At 35.2% G+C, this 19,240-nt stretch overlaps 3 protein-coding genes across 4 annotated transcripts in view; 2 read left to right on the top strand and 1 right to left on the bottom strand.

Moving 5' to 3' along the window:
* The window catches only part of Ilers-m (Isoleucyl-tRNA synthetase, mitochondrial), an 88,549-nt gene extending 70,087 nt beyond the window's left edge, over window positions 1-18,462 (bottom strand). The window contains exons 1-3 of the mRNA XM_083036443.1: window positions 18,339-18,462; window positions 2,580-2,875; window positions 2,174-2,215 (exon numbers count right to left, since the gene is read on the bottom strand). Of these exons, the coding sequence (XP_082892569.1) occupies window positions 2,174-2,215; window positions 2,580-2,816 (279 nt within the window). The 5' untranslated portion in view covers window positions 2,817-2,875; window positions 18,339-18,462. The remainder of the gene's footprint in view (window positions 1-2,173; window positions 2,216-2,579; window positions 2,876-18,338) is intronic.
* LOC145935283 (uncharacterized) lies at window positions 285-5,127 on the top strand. The gene is made up of 3 exons (XM_083036450.1): window positions 285-391; window positions 4,227-4,421; window positions 4,890-5,127. Exons 1-3 carry the CDS (start codon window positions 380-382, stop codon window positions 4,977-4,979), a joined length of 297 nt encoding a protein of 98 aa, XP_082892576.1. The 5' UTR covers window positions 285-379; the 3' UTR covers window positions 4,980-5,127.
* On the top strand, window positions 10,082-19,215 carry LOC145935277 (uncharacterized). Of its 2 annotated transcripts, none has more exons than XM_083036442.1 (8): window positions 10,082-10,195; window positions 13,226-13,502; window positions 13,677-13,805; window positions 13,945-15,099; window positions 15,697-16,425; window positions 16,715-16,880; window positions 17,578-17,935; window positions 18,259-19,215. In XM_083036442.1, exons 2-8 carry the CDS (start codon window positions 13,227-13,229, stop codon window positions 18,614-18,616), a joined length of 3,171 nt encoding a protein of 1,056 aa, XP_082892568.1. In that variant the 5' UTR covers window positions 10,082-10,195; window position 13,226; the 3' UTR covers window positions 18,617-19,215. The 2 variants fall into 2 exon arrangements, with proteins under 2 accessions (XP_082892568.1, XP_082892566.1); XM_083036440.1 differs by having other exon boundaries at window positions 13,635-13,805.
* The last annotated feature ends 25 nt before the right edge of the window (window positions 19,216-19,240 follow it).

Genomic DNA, 19,240 nt, shown 5'->3' with positions numbered 1-19,240 from the left:
CCGACTTGATTACACTTTGGATATTAATAAATAATTCCAGACCGCATTGACCCAAGTTCCTTTATCTATCTCTATTATGCATGTAACACGTGTATGAATTGTACCTAATCCAAGAGTACACACTTAATATAGGCAGAGTCAATAAATATTGCAAAGTCAGGATATGCGTTGCAATCCCCGTCTGGTCCGTCCCTGAGATCGGGGAGGAATGCAGCGGTGCAGCAGTTAGGAACTTTTGTAGTACCGGACGAGTCTACTTTTTACGGTATCCCCCCGAGACCTCTATAAGTACGAGGGGACCGAGGCCGGAGTGTGCACTGACACAGAGTATCCCGTTCCCGAGTACAGATCCGTGCAGAATCCTTGTCCGGAGTTCATCATGCTGCGATACGTAAGTAAATCCGCGGTGCGGAACTGCAAAGGGCGCATCCGCGATAAAGATTTCACGAGTTTTCGTTAATAATCGTTTTTGTATAAATCGAAAAACTTCTATATTACGATCTTTCACAGCTATATTTATCGCGGTAACTGTTCGAATATGATACATCGTTTACCGGAGAAGTGTATCTCTCGCGCGCTCGTTCACCCCACGTTGAACTTTGAAGGGTTTAGCAATTTTTAAATAGAAGTGAGTTCTTTCGTCGCATGAAACGATTAGAAATGAGATTGAGTTTGATATATATTTAAAAATCCAAATTAAATCCAATAGTCAAGTTTTATTCACTTGGATTTGAATAATATTCATGAGAAATAATATTTCATATGTTGCACTTGTAAAGTATTCGAATAGAACAGATATATTCGAATTTTAGATTGAGTACCTGTAAGATTCGAAATAGTACTTACAAATATTTTCTATTGTGAAGAATCGAATCTTTTTTAAGTATTCAAATTCTAAGAAAAAAAACGTATTCATGATACTTGCTACACATACACACAATTATATATATAATGTAAAATTTCTCATAAGTACTCATAAAAAATTCGAATGTACTTGAAATACTTGAAATATTTGATTCAGATTCGAATGTGTTTAAAAGTATTGGAAGAACTTGGAAGAAGTTATATTCGATTTTTTTAAATTGAGTATCTGCAAAGTTTGAAATAGTATCTATAAACTACTTTTTATTGTAAAGAATCGAATTGTATTTTATACTTTTACAAATAGCACTCGCATTCTTTAACAAAATAAAAAAATGTATTTATGATAATTGTTATACATTTTCTATCTCACTCAAACACTCATTCACCTATCTCCACATACACATATAGATATCTCATATTTATAAAAGATTCGAACATACTTGATCCAGGTTTGTATGTATTTGAAGTACTGCTCTTATTTTTCGAGACCCTTATAGAGGACCTATTTCATCTAACAATAAGTTCGAGTCTACTCGAAAATACTATATTTTTTTCGAAGTGATCATAGAGAGTTTGAAACCATGCAAATACATTCAAACTTATTTGTAAGATACATAATCTCAAATTGCTAATATATATCTCATAAGTACTCACAAAAGATTCTAACATGCTTGATCTAGGTCCGAATGTAATGCAAAAATTGCTCTTGTTTATCGAGGTACTTATAAAGAGTTTGAACTTATCTCGTCCACAGAGAGAGAGAGAGGTTCGAATCTATTCGAAAGTGCTATTTTTTCGAAGTGATCATAAAAAGTTCGAAACCACACAAACAAATTTCACCCCACTTATAAGATACATAATCCCATCGCTAATACATATCTCATAAGTACACATAAATCAAACAATATTGATTCAGATTTGAATGTACTTCAAATATTCTTGTTTTTCGAAGTACTTATAAAGAGTTCGAATCAATTTTGTTCAGGTTCGAGTCCTTTTCTTAAAAATAAAATAAACTAAAATAATAATATGTTATAATATGTTAAAAATAAAATTAAATAAAATAATAATATGTTATAATACGTTAAAATCGGTTAATATTTCTGGCACTTAATTATCAGCTGATTTCTGTCAAACATATTAATCGAATTTAAAGTATTATAATATATCATTTACAACTTATTACTATTTTAATATTTTTAACATATTATTATTAATTATTTATGAGTTTCCATAAAATGAAACGCCAGCTTCATACACCCCCATTACCGCTATAGAAATGTTATAAAATAAACAATTTCTCACTCACCGATACGTGCAATAGCGGAGTTGTAGTACACAGCACATTGATCTGAAAACAAAATATTCAAATTATGTATATACATGTGTGTATGTTTGTATATACATATACATATAGACTGGCCCACCGAAAACGTTACAGACATATTTTTTGGCATTTAACTATTTGGTCAAAAAACGCTCGGACAGGTCAACTTTGTTGTCAAGGGGGACATATTAATTGGCTATTTTCGTTCACGTAACTTCAACCCCAAAAAAAGGGGTTAATTTTACCCTAAAAATTTCACTTTAAAAACATGTCTGTTTCGTTTTCGGTGGACCACTTTATATATATACACAAGGCATTTTGAAAGTCTGGAAACAGTCGAATACCTCAAACAATGCAGTTTAGAAAAAAATATTTTTATTTTGCATACCTCACAGTTGCCCCGCTGTCGCCCGATACCTCCCCGGGCTTCCTCCTTCTCTCTTGGTCCTTCGTAGCACTCACGACACTCGCGAAAATACGAATCGCCCGGCACTTTACACGGCATTCCCGACACGCGACACTTTACACGGCATTCCCGACGCGACGCGTGAATCGCACGCGTATTTCGCGTACATTGTACAATGAGAAAAAACGATGCGAAAACTACAATCGCACGAATCAACATCCATTCGACACTCGAGACTCTCGCAGTCAAACTCGCGCGCAGCTTATCAGCAATGCTATCTGTAACAAATAAAATAAAATAAAATAAAATATTACTATTTTAATTTTTGACATATTATTATTTTAAAATTTAATTAGCAAATTTTCGCTTTATTAATATTTTTTTACAGAAATCAGCTGATTAAAGCGTTAATTTGCTCATTAATTTTTAAAATAATATGTTAAGAAAATTAAAATAATATGTTTTAAATAATGTTATAATATTTTTGAGTTATGAGCTGATTTCTGTCATAAACTATTAATCAAGAATAAGTTATTATAACATATAATTTACAACATATTACTATTTTAATTTTTTACTATATTATTATTTAAAAATTCAATTAGTAAATTAACGCTTTAATCAGCTGATTTCTGTGAAAAAATATTAATCGAGTTTAAACAAACTTTATATATATTATTTTTTTTTTTAAATATTCTTTTTAGAACCAAAGAATGGCGCGCGCGTAGCGCTTTATTAATATTTTATGATTTTATGTTATTCTAATCTACTCGAAAGTATTGTTTTTTCCCGAAGTAATCATAGAGAGTTCTAAGCCACGCAAACAAATTCGAACCTATTTGTAAGATACTTAATCCCAAAAATTGCTAATACATATCTTATAAATACTCATAAAAGATTTAAACATACTTGATCCAAGTCTAGATCAATATTATACTTGGAAGCATTGTTCTTATTTATCAAAGTATTTATCTTTATATAAAGAGTTCGAACCTATCTCATCCAGATTCGAGTCTACTCAAAAGTATCTTTTTCTTTTTAAAGTAATCATCGAGAGTTCAAAACCAAATTCTAACCTATTTGTAGAATAGTTAATCTCTAATCGCTAAATACGACTCTACCATTCAGGTGTTTGCTGTTATCTAAATAAATTATATAGATGATCATCTAGATGAAATTTTGGCATCATCTTATCTATTAGATAATAAAAATATGTATTATCTATATCTGCATTTAACATGAAAAAAGTGTTTTTTTATGTTACTTTACTAAATTATCTAGACAAATGTTCAGATAATTTGGTTTAGAGTCATAGCACATAAAAATACTTAAGTAGTAGAACTTAAGCAGTAAGCGATAAAAATTTATAAATAAAAATATATGAATATATTTTTATATCCCTTTTATAATTTACATTTTTTTTATAACTGTGTTTACATATAAGCGGTCTTAAAAATAATATTATCTGAAAGTTATCTAGATGAATAGCCATATAATTTTATCTTTTATCTAGATATATTTAAAACAAAATCATCTTCATCCAAAGATGAATTTACATATTTTCATCTTATCTTTATCTAGCTAATTTTAAAATCATCTAAGAACAACACTGCTACCATTGTCTTGCAGATTCTCCTCGTCGGCATCCTCGGTCTGGCCTGGTCCGCGCCGACACCCGACCCGAAACCTGCCCTCGCCCTCGTTCAGTCCGAGCTGAAAACCCCGGCGTCGACCGCCAAACTCGCGCCGCTAGTCCCGCCGATCGCCGCGCCTGTCATCGCGCCGATCTCCCGGATCGCGTACACCGCGCCCGTTTTATCACAGGTATAGGTATCTCCAAAGAGAGAGAGAGAGAGAGAGAGAGAGAGAGAAAGAAAATGCGGAATTGTATGTGCAAAAATGCTCTCTCCCGCATTGCGTCCCGTTTTAAATATTTAAAAATCAATTTACGAGGTTTTAAAAAAAAGTTTAATTTTTCATAGCGACGCATAAACCACCATCGGATCGAGGAGACCCTCGCGGAAGGAGGGAAGGGGGATGGTCTTACGAGATAGCTTCGATTCGAAAAATCGTACGCTCGCGAATTTACATTCGAAAATTATTTTAAATTCTACGAATTTATGTATATTTATGAAATTTTTATATTCACCATCCTCTTCTTATAGCGATTTCAGCGAGATCTCGTCGTTGGACGAGAAAATTTCTCTCTCTCTCTCTCTCTCTCTCGAAAAATCGAGAAATCGATGGACTCTTCATTTTCTTCTTTCATGTTTTTCATCGTTATTATTTTAGATACCGTATGCTTACGCTTATTCCGCGCCGATCGCCGAGATCCCGTCGAGTTACTCGATCGAGCAACATGGATACCATATTACCTACTGACCGAAAAAATCATCAGACCGGTAGCCGTCGACCTCAGTAAAGCCCGTGTGAAAGTTTGTGTAGCAGCTCGCAGCTTGTCTCTCCTCATCGATAATCATCGTCTATCGTGTAACCTCTCATCCACGCAAAAAAAAAGAACTTGATGAAAGTTGCCGTGTTTGTTTTTTCCCCTATACTCTCTCCCACTTTCCACCCTTCCTTCTTCAGTAATCTCGAATAGGATTTAAATAGTCATCACTGTAGTCATTAGTCATCTCTCTTTATCGTTTCTCGTTTCCATGGAAGAAAACTAAGGATTACTAAGAATTTTTTTCTTAATTAGCTCGATCTTTTATGTATATTCTGGGAAATTTATATTCGGAAAGTGTCTTCTAATGCCCTTTTGTCAATGAACGAACACTAGAGTATCCAAAACAAACTTTAAATGTTAAAAATGTATTAAAAATACAAAGAGCAGCTTTGTATTCGGAAGCCTCCTAGAATATAACGGGAAAAAATGTTCGATAGCCAACAATTGTTATAAAACAATTATCAAACACAGTTGGTACCTGAGTTGGTGAACAATTATGCATTGACAGAAGGATTAAATCACACCGCTACGTTACGTGACGTGACGTTTTTATCGGCGTATTATTATTTCACGCTGTATCGAGTTCATTTACATTCCATAAGAAAGAAAAAAACGCATAAGGAGACCCCTGAATTGGGTCAAGACAATTCACGCGCGGTTTAACGCGGCGCGAAATTCCCAGTGTTACAAAAGCCCGCGGAAAATCCCTGTTACGTAATGCACCGAGTGCGTGGCACGTGAAAGGAAATCGGCGGCCGCATCCGAGGCGATCGTTGATCACCGATACGTGATGAGAAAGAGAAAACCCCTTAAGAGTTTTATCGCTGATTCTTGCCCCGAAACTCTCTGGAATAATTCTCCCGCGGGACAGGCGGAAGGTGGTGAAAATTGAAAATTCTCACGCAATTCTATCCCCGAAATCGCGAAATTGCGAACTTCTGTCACGCGGTGAGAAACTACGAGATTCGATCGGAGTGGAAAAACCAGGTGTCTCCCAGGAGACACTCGAAAAAAACGAATGAAAAGCAGAAAGAAAAGTTCACTGATGCGCGCTCGACCCTTGGATAGAGATGGGATCAACTTCAATATGTACTATAAAAATCCGAATCGAATCCAATAATCAAGTTTTATATTTTCTAGGAGTCGAATAAAAAATATTTATATATTGTATTAGCGAAGTAATAATCGAATTTAGAACAATTATATTCGAATTTTAGATGAAGTAATTGCAAGGTTCGAAATAGTATTTGTAAGTATTTTCTATTATAAGGAATCGAATGTTTACAAGTAATACTTGAATTCTAAGATAAAAAAAGTATGATACTTGCTACACATCCACACTTTCCATCTCAAACACCTATTCATTTAATCTCTATACATACAGGGTGGTTCTAAATAAGTGCAAAACGTTTTAGAAGATGATTCTTTGTCGAAAATTAAGAGAAATTTTTCATATAATCATATTTCCTTATATCCTCCTTTCTGAGGAGTTACACTCTTCTAAAAAAGGAGAAAATTAAGTTTTTATTTTTTTTTCTCAAATTTTGGATAAGTTAAAAAAATGAAATTTGATAAACACTTTCCACTAGTAAAAAGGATATTTATTAATATTTGTTTAATCCTCCCATATCGTTATAAAGGGATGAAATTAACACAAGCCTTATTAAATTTTTTTATTAAAACTTTTTAACTATGTGAATGTGATCTAAAAATATGTATTAGAAAACTTGATTCCTTTAGAAACTTTTTTATTTCTTTCATTTTTTTCGTGAAATCAATAGTTTTGAAGAAGAAAAGAATAAAATACATTTTCATACTCAGCATGATGCTAAATGGATTCTACTTACAAAAAGTTGAACTTTAGAATAAAAAAGGATCATAGTAAAAATGCTGAAAAAAATATTCCATTTTTTTAATTTGTCCTAAATTTGAGAAAAAAAAATAAAAGCCTAATTTTTTCACCTCTCCCTTTGGAGGAGAACTCCTCAGAGAAAGGGATATAGGAGTATATATTTATATAAAAGACCCCCTTTAATTTTCGACAAAGAATCATCTTCTAAAATTTTTCACACTTATTTAGAATCACTCTGTATATATACATATTTTATAAATATTCATAAGTAAGTGTCCATAAAAAATTTAAATATACTTGATCTAGGTTCTAATATACTTGAAAATATTGCTCTTGTTTTTCGAGATACTTAAGGAGTTCGAAGTTATCTCCAGATTCGAGTTTACTTGAAAATATTGTTTCTTTTTTTCGGAGTAATCATAGAGTTCGAATGCAAACAAATTCGAATCTACTTGCAAGATACTTAATCCCATCGCTACCCTTGGATTATACGCGCGAGTACTTTCTCCCGGATCCTGAAGAGAGTTTAACGATGCTACGAGATGTAGACAATTCGATGCGTCGCATCGTTTAAGCCTCAATGACAGCCTCTTCCTCATGCGTAAATATCGTAATCGCGCGTTTCGATTAATGAGAGTAATATGATATATTTTTTTCTATTTTCTCTCAACGAAGAGGCGTCGTTTCCCTACGAAAGTACGCCTCTTCACTTTCTATCGCGTGGCTGACTGAGAGTGAAAATTGCTATCCTACGTCAAACGCGATCATCCAAGGAGTCAAGGTCGATGCGCTCGAGATGACTGCAAGAAGAAAGTATCTTCGATATTTCGAGGAAGCGAAGCGATCGATTAGTAAAAAAAGATTCCGCGAAAAGACTCCACACAAATTTAAGTTCGACGAATTCGATTGAAATTAATATTAATGTCCCTGGAAATTACCATAGAAAAAAATTTAGGCCAACGACAAATTGACGAAATATTTTATGATTTGTAGGTATATACACTTGTCGCGACACATTATGGTTATCAAAGTTTCCTCTAAACGAAATTCTAGACGTATATTTATTGTTATTTGTCAGAACGGCTTCTCGGTAAGATGAAAGCGAAGTGATAATTTTTACATAACTTTATTGAAAAACCCAAAACGTGACGTAAGCGTCATTTCGTTCATTCATCGCGCATTAGGTACAGCTAGCGATGGGATTAAGCATCTTACAAGTAGGATTCAAATTTGTTTGCACGATTTCAAATTCTTTATGACTATTTTGGAAATAAAACAGTACTTTCAAGTACATTCGAACCTCGATCAAATATATTCAAATCTTTTATGAGTACTTATGAGGTATCTATATAAATGTATATATATGTATATGTGGAGGTAGGTGAATAGTGTTTGGGTGGAATAGAAAGTGTGCGTGTGTGTGTATAGATGAATATGTAGCAACAATCATAAATACATTTTTTTATCTTGTTAGAGAGTGCGAGTATTATTTGTAAAAGTAAAATAAAATTCGATTCTTTACGATAGAAAGTACTTATAAGTACTATTTCAAATTGTACAGATACTCAATTAAAAAAATTCGAATATAACTGTTCTTCCAATATTTTTAAGTACATTCGAATCTGAATCAAATATTTCAAGTACATTCGCATCTTTCATGAGTAATATGAGAAATTTTACGTTGTATATATAATTATGTGTGTATGTGTGTGTAGTAAGTATCATAAATAATTTTTTTATCTTAGAATTCGAGTACTATTTGTAAAAGATATGACTTTTTACGACAAAAAGCACTTATAAATACTATTTCAAAGCTTGCAGGTACTCAATCTAAAATTCGAATATAAATATTCTAAATTCGATTATTCTTTGCAAATATAACATATTAAATATTATTTCTAACGAATATTATTTGAATCCTAAAAAATGGAACTTAATTATTGCATTTGACTCGAATTTTTAAGTATTAAACTTGAGCCCATTCCTAGATACATCGGACAACGTCAGAATGTTGTGTTGAGTTGTTCCTATCTCTTACGGTCTTACGTAATACTAGAAGTAGACCAAGAAGACCGTCGTGTTCCTCCACGAATTGTGTGGCAAATCAATTTTACGAAGAACCATGCAAGTCCACTTTTTCATGTCCAATGGGAATTTTTCGTGCTCGGTCCTTGGTTTTAAAAGAAAACAATTTTATACTTAAAGATCAAGTCAATTTAAATAGAAAAATTTGCATTGGAATCTCTCATTGCCGTCTTTAATTGTTTCATCATTAATTATGAAAGATCTAGAGACGAGAAATAATTATTATGCGCGATGAGAAATAATTACTGTAATTTGTCCTCGCTTACAATGCTTGCGTGATATATCTCGCTTAAATTACGAGTATGATAATTAATATTAATTATTATTAATATTATTAATATTATTAATCGGCTAAATATCGACCATAAAATAATTAAGTATTAATTTCCTTAAATTTAAATATTTTATATTTCCTATTCAAATATATTCCGGACTTCATTAAGAAATAATTTTAAAAAATATTTCATTCAATATTGTGAATATTAAATTGAAGCATGTTTAATGGAAAGCACATGCAAAATATACCATTGTTTTACTTTTTCACAATATACAGGAATAATGGGTTATATCCGGGTATACAAATACCTCCTAAAACCCCGATGTAAATTTAAACTATACTACATTGGAGAGTTTATCGTGTTTTTTCTCTTCTATCCCTATATTTTTCCGATAAATATTCTAAATATTATCGAGAGAATACCAACCATATAACATGAGTTTCACGTATACCGGCATATTGTTTGCTACTTTACATGGATCGAAAAATAACGTATTAAAAATTGTAAACGAAAAAATTGGGCGCGTGTATTATGTGTTTATAAGATACAATAAACTTTTAACAACAAAGAAGCAAGCATGATATCCTGGACACTAGGTTACATATTGTTCAAGTTACACTCGTTCCACTTGGTTTCCATTGTTTTATCGTTTTCCTGAAGAATCATAACGTCACGAAGACGGATGTTCGTCCGTGAAATGACTCACGAATGTACCCCACCGTACATAGTTTGCTCGGTTAGGCCCAGCATCCCCCGAAAGGGACGTGTGTATATAAGATTCGAGGCGACTTCGGTAAAAGCACACAGACGACGACGTCGTGCAGGGAGAAAGTGTTCGGTTAGAGAGCGAGAGTCCGGGTATAAGACGTGATCGCGAGCCGCTCGAGAAAATCAGTTTATCGCGAGTGCATCCGGAGAGCAACCGAGTCAGGTGTGTATTTTCAAGATATTAACGCAACATCTGATTTTTTTCATATTTTATAAATAATACAAGTGAGGAATCATCTTTTGTTTTACTTCTTTTTTCTCTAGAAGAAGAGAATCATATATTAAAAAAAAAAATATATATATATATATATATAAAATTAAATTAAATTTTATATATATAATTTAAAAAAATATAATAATAATTAAATAAAATAATTAAAAATTTTGAAAATATCTATGCACAGCATTTGAGAAAAAATATTAATAAATGATAAATTTTTCGTGTATATTGAGATTAATATTTATGAATTTTATTCTTGTTAGATACGAAATTAAGTCCGCAATGATGTTATAATCGAATATATAACAGTGAAAATAATTATATATAACAAGTAGATATATAATGATATAAATAACAAATAATTGCATCAATATGAGTCAAATTTTCGAAATTGCAATGACATGTTTTTAATTGTGGAATGTAAAATAAATTTGTGTGGAATCTCATGTTTAGTCATAGAGCAGTTTGTTATTTATTCTAGCAGAAATACCATTGTTTTTTTAGAAGGAATAATATTTTTCTTGCTTGACAAGCAATATTTCTATTATTCGGTGACAATAAAATATCTATGTATATGGTATGGTACTACAAATATCATTACTGTTTGTTCAGCAGGTGATTTGTATTGACCGGCGATTTCTCTTCAATATATTTTTCTTAAAAATGCATATATGTATATATCATAAAATATAAAATTATGCGTGCTTTGTTGAAGTAAGGAGTGAAAAGGCATCGCCTACGCATCGCTCCATTTTTCTATACAAAAAAAAACTTTCTCCTATTTAATAACAGACCGCCTCTGCTTTGTCCTTATTCAGATTCGCGGATTTGTCAAGCATATCTGACCCACTATTGTATGCAAATTAAGTACGAATTATCCCTTTTTATTTTACTTCGTATGAATATTTAACAAAATCGATGTCACTTTCGATTTATGATTACTGTTTGAATCGTGGATTTAAAGAAAAAAATACATAAAATTTTTTAGGTTTTGTTTGATTTATAAATTTAAATATTTCTTGCATATTTTGTAGATTCTTCATTTCTTACATTTTATTTTCAAAAAAGATTCTCGTGCAATCAATATAAAAAAACATAATTTAACTCTAATAAAAATGTAATTAGCAGTTTAACTCTGAATAAAATTTATCAATTTAAAATTTTTAATATTTTTTATATTTAAACATTTATTTTTAAGTTTTTAATATTTCTTTATTTATATATAAAGTCTTTATTCATGATATCTTTAATATTTCTTTATTACAAATAAAGAAATATTTAAAAAATATATTGATATTATAAATACAAAATTTTTATTTGAAACTTTAAAAATAAATATTTAAAAAATAGTAAAAAAAAATATTTAAAAAATAGATATAAAAAAATATTAAAAATTTTAAACATTAAAAACTTTAAATTAATTTTATTCGGAGTTAAATATTGCTAATTACATTTTATTATAACATTTCTAACATTTATTATATTTATTATATTATAATAAAGAAATATTAAAGATTTCAAACAATTATCAAATTTTTTAATGAGTTGAATGATTTACGACAATCATAACGATATTGTGTCGACCTACTTTAAGATAATTGATTTATTACAATAAGCGAATGATATAAAATCAGCTGCATCATTGGCAGAAGGGGGGGGGGGGAAGAGGGGAAATTTCGACAAAAAATATCGATATACACGAATCAGCACTTTATAATAAGGTACTCGTCAAGACAAGTGGAAAGTAAGAATTTAGAAGTACACACAACACGTAAGCACTTTCACTGTCGTAGGCGGTAAACGTCAACTGTCTTAATATATATGTATATCTTCGCCAAATACGGAAGGTTCCTCTCTAAAGTATCCACGTATCCATCAATCATAAAAAAAATGTGTTAAATCGCGCGAAGATTGTTCTACCTGTTTCTATTTTATCTTCGTGTTTTATTTAATTTAAAATTCTCATCACCGCTAATTATACAAACATCACACTGCATTTGTTACGCAATTACTTCCTCCACGTCCGCAAGATGATTTCGGAAAGATCCGAGGAGAGGAGAGAGAGAGATGTTTATAAGGAGGCGCCGACGACAAACGTCACGATTTTACGAACCGGTTTTAAACGACTTTCACCCAACTTCCTCTCGCTTTCGTTAGGTCCCATCCATGCAAGACAGCCTTAGCCTTTAGTGCGGTACCGTTACCGGAAACTGCTATTATCTCTACACGTGGACAAGTAAAAACGTGAACTCTGAACAATGAAACTTCTTATCTTTCCAAACAATGGGAGATATTGAGAGATCTTTTTCGAGATAGGGATGGATTAAAAATTTAGATTGATATATCTAATTATACATGCTAAAGACATGCCCTTTTCACACGAGATATCTATCGATCCGAGATATATATCGAACTATATTGCGGTCACACGGTGTGAATAATAAAAATCAAACAGAGAAAGGCGAGATGCGCTTTCACGTGGATTCGCAGCTGGCATTCCCAGAGAAATTCTGTCGGGCGAGATTCTCACGATAATTGGGGGAATAGAAAATATATCGCGAAGGGTCGCCTCGCGTCGAGAACTGAAATAATAGACTAAATTGGGGCGAAAAACTAACGTAATAAAATAATTAAATTGAAAATTAAATTGTAATGATAGACTATGAGATATAAAATATTGAAAAATAAATTTTGGCAAGGTAAACTGTAGATAAAAATGAAGAAATAATATAATAAAAAATAATAAATAAAAAAAAGTGTGCAAAGCAAGCTGGTTTTTCAATAAACTATATTAAAATAATATAATCAAATAATAAACTCTATTATAAATTACGAGATAAGATCGCTAAGAAACAAAATTAGAAAGAGAAATAGCTAAAGAGCTTAGTTAAAGAAAAAGCTCGATTTATTTGTGATCGCAAAGATTAAAAAAGTAGATATATAAAACTAGGTCTTCCTCGTTGTTTATTGCAGGATGAGAACGCAGTTCGTCCTGATAGCTTGCTTGGCAATAGCGAGCCAAACACTTTGTACTCAAGTGTACGAAACGCCGAGTGACTCTTCGCAACAACAATGGCAACCGTGGAAGAGCCAAGACTCAATTCAAGCTTCGAGCGAGGAACAAGAGAAATATCATCCTGTCACGTTCGACGCCCCCGATACGCAACAGAAGGAATCGCAACCGTTGGTATACAACGCGAATATTCAATCAGGCGCTAGCGGAGTCGCCGAGGTTCTCAGCGAACAATCGGTAAGGGGATTACGCGAAATATTTTCGATATTAAACGTCAAACGCAGATTAAATGTGGAATAAAATGTTGAAAACATATATAAAGCTTTGTATTTGGCCGAAGAATATTCCCAAGATGTTGCTTAATTACAGATCGAATCTGTAATTGACAACATTCTCGTATCCAATCGGCAGGGTCGCAACCTCGAGGGTTACGAAGAAGTCTACTCTGATCCTGAAGTGAAAAGTGCACTTCAGCTTGGCAACGATACCCTCGCGCGTACTTACATCAGGGACAAACTCTGCTCTCTCGGCTTGATGAACGTGAGTATAATATAATTTTACATATATATTGACAGATTCTTAAACATTATTGAAAATACACAACTTATACTATATTAAATCCTTATTTTTACATGACTCAAATCTAGCTTCTAATGACATTTTATTTTTTTTCTTACAGTGCGAGGACATTGAAGGACGACGTCCTTACTATTCCCCGCATCGCGATATCTACCCGCACGATGTCATTTACGCTCAACCGGTGACCATTAAACCGGTGGGCCGTCCACTTCCGGCTATACCCGTGAAACGACCTTACGGTCCCGCGAAACCGGTGCCGCTGCCACCGAGCTTCGGCTCTTCTCTAGGACCCAACGTTTATCCTGGACCGGGACCAAACTTTGGTAGACCACCGTCCGGCTTGGTCGGATCTTACCCTGGACCTTACCCTGGACCTTATCCTGGACCTTACCCTGGACCTTACAAAAAACCTGGTTTCCCTCCCCCATACGCGTCCAAACCTATATACGAGTCTGGCATCGATATTGAATCTGACTTCGAGGACAAGTTCATCGACAAGAAACAGGTAGTTCTGCATCAACCGGGCTCTTCGGCCGTTCAGCAACATATTCATCATCATTACCACCACGAAGACGGCAATATAAACTCCGGCATCGCACCTAATCCTATTCCATTCTCGTCGTCCCCTACGTTAGGTGGACTTGGCAATCACGGTTATGGAAACGGTGGCACTTATGGCGCCACGTTCAATGATTTCGAGGACTATAAGAAGGCATTCAAGATCAAGACACCTGCGAGTAACAGCGGTCCTTCGGTCTCCTCCACAAAGGTTTCCTACGCTGATCGTTATCCCGCTTACGAGAAGCAGAATGGAAAGCAATTCGGCGGTTCCACGGGACAATACGGGTCCAACAATCAGTTCCCGGGTAACGGCAATTTCGACAATGGCGATTATCAGTTCAACAATGGGGCCGATAACAACTATGGTGCCGCGTCCTACGAGGATTGCGTGTGCGTGCCTTACGATCAGTGCGCCACGATCAATCACGTAGGCCGCAAGGAAGATCTCTACCTGGCAATTGATCCGCGCAATCTTGGCAAGGACATCGAGGCCGAGACCGTGGTGATCACCGATGGAAATGGCACCATGAGCGTTGTGCGAGTACCCAAGGGAGTAAACGAGACCGAGCAGATCGAACAGGCAAGGAACGAGGAGACGAAGGAAGCGGCAGAGACGAAAGTCGAAGTTACGAAGCGAAATCGCAGAGATGTCAAGCATGTCACCAAGAAGGACGACAAGCAGGAGATACAAGAAGTAAGTTTATTCGAGATGCTCTCTCTCTCTCTCTCTCTTTCGCTTTTCCGAACAGACGATGTGACGATCAATGTTTTAAACGATGTGTAAATTATTAAGCGACATAATATATTTGGATAAAGATACTTATAATACTTTGATTGAAAATTTGATTGAAGATTAATTAAAATTTAATCTACGTAAAATTGATCGATGTCACATCGAAAGTTTGACTATGTATAATTGATTGAATTATCGGACGTGTAGAATATGCATGCTTTATTAAATTATATAACATCAGATCGATACAGCGTTATTGTTCTAACAAATCACTCAGTTTGACACGCTCAGTCGGTCGATTCGTCTTAGATGCAACCATGCAATAAGACGAATTAGAAATGATAGATTTAGAAGTCGTCGTAACAAAGGACATCGAAACTCTTGTGTGATCTGGGTCGAACAAACGTTTCTAACAAAGCGCGCGAGCGAGCGGAAGCGAAAAGTGGGCGAGAAAGTATAGCTGGCCTATAACCTCGACGTGACTAATCTTCTTGGAAAAAAAAACGAGAGAGGAAGACGGTTCTCCACGTGAATTTGTTCGACTCTCTCTCGTTGCAGAGACTGACGCTAGACAGCAATCTGGACACCTCGAAACTGAACGTGAAGCCAACCTGGGGCGTCAGTTTCGGCCTACCGCAGACCGGTGGTCCGATCGCGCCCCACCCTGGTAATCCCCTGGGAATCTCGGGATACACGCCAGGCTACGGGCCAATTGGTGGACAGGGCATAAATCTAGGTCCGGTTTCCGTGAATCCGCTCGTAGCGGTGCAAGTTACCAAAGACGAGTACGGGGAGAAGGTCGTTAAGCCATACGTAAATCTCCACGTGACACCCAATCCAGGACTTGTTTACAAACTGGGCCATCTGCTGGCTCACAAGAAGTACGGTCTGTACGGTGGATACGACTCGCCGGTTTACGCTCCCCATTACCACACGCAGAAACCGATCTATCATTATCCGTTGAGACCTCTGTTCTATCCGTCCCATGGTGTTCATCATCACTATCCGACGTATCCCAAACCTCACTATCCAAACGGATACTATCCCTCCTACTACGAGAAAGACGATCACGATGATTATGACGATTACAACGATTATTCGGACGATTACTCGGATGATTACTATAGAAACACTCGCGCGAGAAACGCGAAGGGTGGAGGACAGTCCTCGTCCTCGAAGGAACTGAAGGATTCTCCACGTGGACCAGCTAGCGAACGACAGACGAGCGGGAAGATTACCTTCTCGGACAGAAGGAAACGCGATGCGTTGAGTAACACGAGGTCGGAGGTAAGGACCGTCTGTTCGCTCTGCCGAATAGACATAATCGGTTGGTAATAGGGCTGATAGAGAGTCGCTGTGCAAGCTATTAGGGCTGTCGGTGGACGACAGGACGATTCCACGGTGATACCGACTCTGCGAACTTACGAACGCGAGACTGTCAAACTGAGCGGCTACCGGGCAACGTATATAGTACAGATAAAAAAAGTCGAGAAGTGCAACACGATAAGTAAAAAACACGTGTTGAGACTCGTCGAGACTCCGAGATCGATTAACCGATTTATTTCTATTTCCCCAGAGACGATACGGACGTCCGACGGTTTGCGGTTCCCAGCACGTCTGCTGTCAGAAGTCCCACATAATAGGAGCACGCCCGCGACCAGGTCAATGCGGAGTTAGGAACACACAAGGCATCAATGGCCGCATCAAGACCCCAGTCTACGTCGATGGAGATTCTGAATTCGGTACGCGCGATTCCTATTGCGATTCACTGAATGGACCGCATTTAGTAGAAAAGGGACCGACAATCTGACAATGAGTTGAAGACATTTTGAAAAAATATTGTTTTAGGAACAAAGTTATACTATTCTTCTTTTGTTATAATTTTTTTCTCAAGATTAGCACGTCAGATTTCCAAAATAATTGAGATTTAATGTGTAAAAAAATGGCTTTTTTGCAATATTTGAGATTTTTTTTTGTCAAAAAAGTTAACGTTATCTGAAAAGTCTGATCAAATATCATGAATGTATTATGTTTATTCCCTATAAAATGCATTTTTGTTATTTTAATATAGGGAATGAATAATACATTCATGACTTCTGATCAGAATTTCAAAATAACGTTAATCTTTTCACAAAAAGGTCTCAAATGTCGCAAAAAAGTCATTTTTTGCATATTAAACATCAATTATTTCGGAAACCTGACGTGCTGGTGAAAATTGGCTTGTGGCATCGTTCTTTCAGTATCCAAAAATCTATGAAAAACACCTTCTCTGGTTTAAAATAATGAAAAAAAATATTTTTTTGTAAACGTGTTATTTTTTCTCATTTTATTTCATATATATAATATTTTTAAAAAACTGTTAAATTATATTAATATTATTATATTAAATAATATTTAATTATAAATGTCATTCTATCATACGAAATGTTTGACTCTCAGGCGAGTACCCGTGGCAAGTTGCCATCCTGAAGAAGGACCCTACCGAAAGCGTCTACGTCTGCGGAGGCACATTGATCTCGTCACGTCACATCATTACCGCCGCTCATTGCGTGAAGACTCACGCCGGTCGTGATCTTCGTGCAAGGTTGGGCGAATGGGATGTGAACCACGACGTTGAATTTTATCCCTACATCGAACGTGACATCGTCAGCGTTTTCGTGCATCCTGAATTTTATGCCGGCACTCTGGCGAACGACATCGCCATTCTCAAACTAGACCACGACGTCGATTTCGGAAAGAACCCTCACATTAGCGCGGCCTGTTTGCCGGATAAACACGACGATTTCACGGGAATACGGTACGTTTTCTAGAAAATTTATTAAACTAATCCCAAGTAGCAAAAACTGACGTCATTAAACGTCAAAATGATATCTACCTGGGGTCTTAATTTTCTTAAATGCTTATATAGCGACTCTTTTAGAGAGAGTTGCCATTACTTTATTATTAGTAAAATTTCAAAAAAATAATAATACAAAAAAATTGTAGCTATAATTGATCTAAAAATTCTCTATGTTATTAAGCATTAAATAATGAATGATACTAATATGATACTATATGAAAAGAAAAACTTTCCAAGCGTCATCTTCATTTGAATCTAACAAACGACCATGATGTGCGTAGATGCTGGACCACAGGATGGGGTAAGGACGCCTTCGGCGACTATGGCAAGTATCAAAACATCCTGAAGGAAGTGGACGTACCTGTCGTCAGCAATCACGTCTGCGAGCAGCAAATGAAACGAACCCGACTCGGACCCAGCTTCAACCTGCATCCTGGCTTCGTCTGCGCCGGCGGCGAAGAGGGCAAGGACGCCTGCAAGGGCGACGGTGGAGGCCCGATGGTCTGCGAACGAAATGGCCGTTGGCAGTTGGCTGGAGTGGTATCCTGGGGCATCGGCTGCGGCCAGGCTGGTGTTCCGGGTGTCTATGCACGTGTCTCCTATTATCTGGACTGGATCCGTCAGATCGTGGATTACTAAAGAAAGAAAAAAATTGGTCTGATAAATGATGAGTCGTATAGTATCCCAGGTAGCAAGCATACGTCATTTTTGACGTCGAATGACGTCACTAGACGTCATTTTGACGTTTAATGACGTCAATTTGCTACTTGGGATATATTTCTTCATTGCATGTATACAAAATTTGACGAAATCGAGCAATCTTTATCATCCAACGCGGAAAATTCTATCAACAACTCAGGACATTTTTTAACATTATGATCGTAGAGAAAGAGAGAAAAGAGAGAAAGAGATATATTTATATACATATTATATTTATATTAAAATATGAATTTTATTTCTGCAAATTTCGTTAAGAACGGCCACCTTAAGATAAAGAATCATTTATACATATATATATATTTATTTATTCGCTATTCAAATAACTCGAGTCTTGTTTTTAGGTTAAGCTATTTCTTCTATTTAAATATGCCTAACTTATTGTATGTACATAAAATGCATAAGTATCTAGATCGCGTGTGTCAGGTTATGTTTTCTTTTGCGCCGATTAATAAATATACACGCATATATAAAATTCGCAAAATATGATTCGAATGTTCGGATCGTCGAAGTAATGCATTTTCTTTGCAATAGCTTATTATATAT

Source organism: Prenolepis imparis, unplaced genomic scaffold (genome assembly GCF_030444845.1).
Source record: "Prenolepis imparis isolate NDT839.2.m4 unplaced genomic scaffold, iyPreImpa1.0 SCAF_4, whole genome shotgun sequence".
Lineage (NCBI taxonomy): Eukaryota > Metazoa > Arthropoda > Insecta > Hymenoptera > Formicidae > Prenolepis > Prenolepis imparis.
The sequence above is the reverse complement of the archived record's forward strand: the minus strand, read 5'-3'. Positions and strand labels throughout refer to the sequence as shown.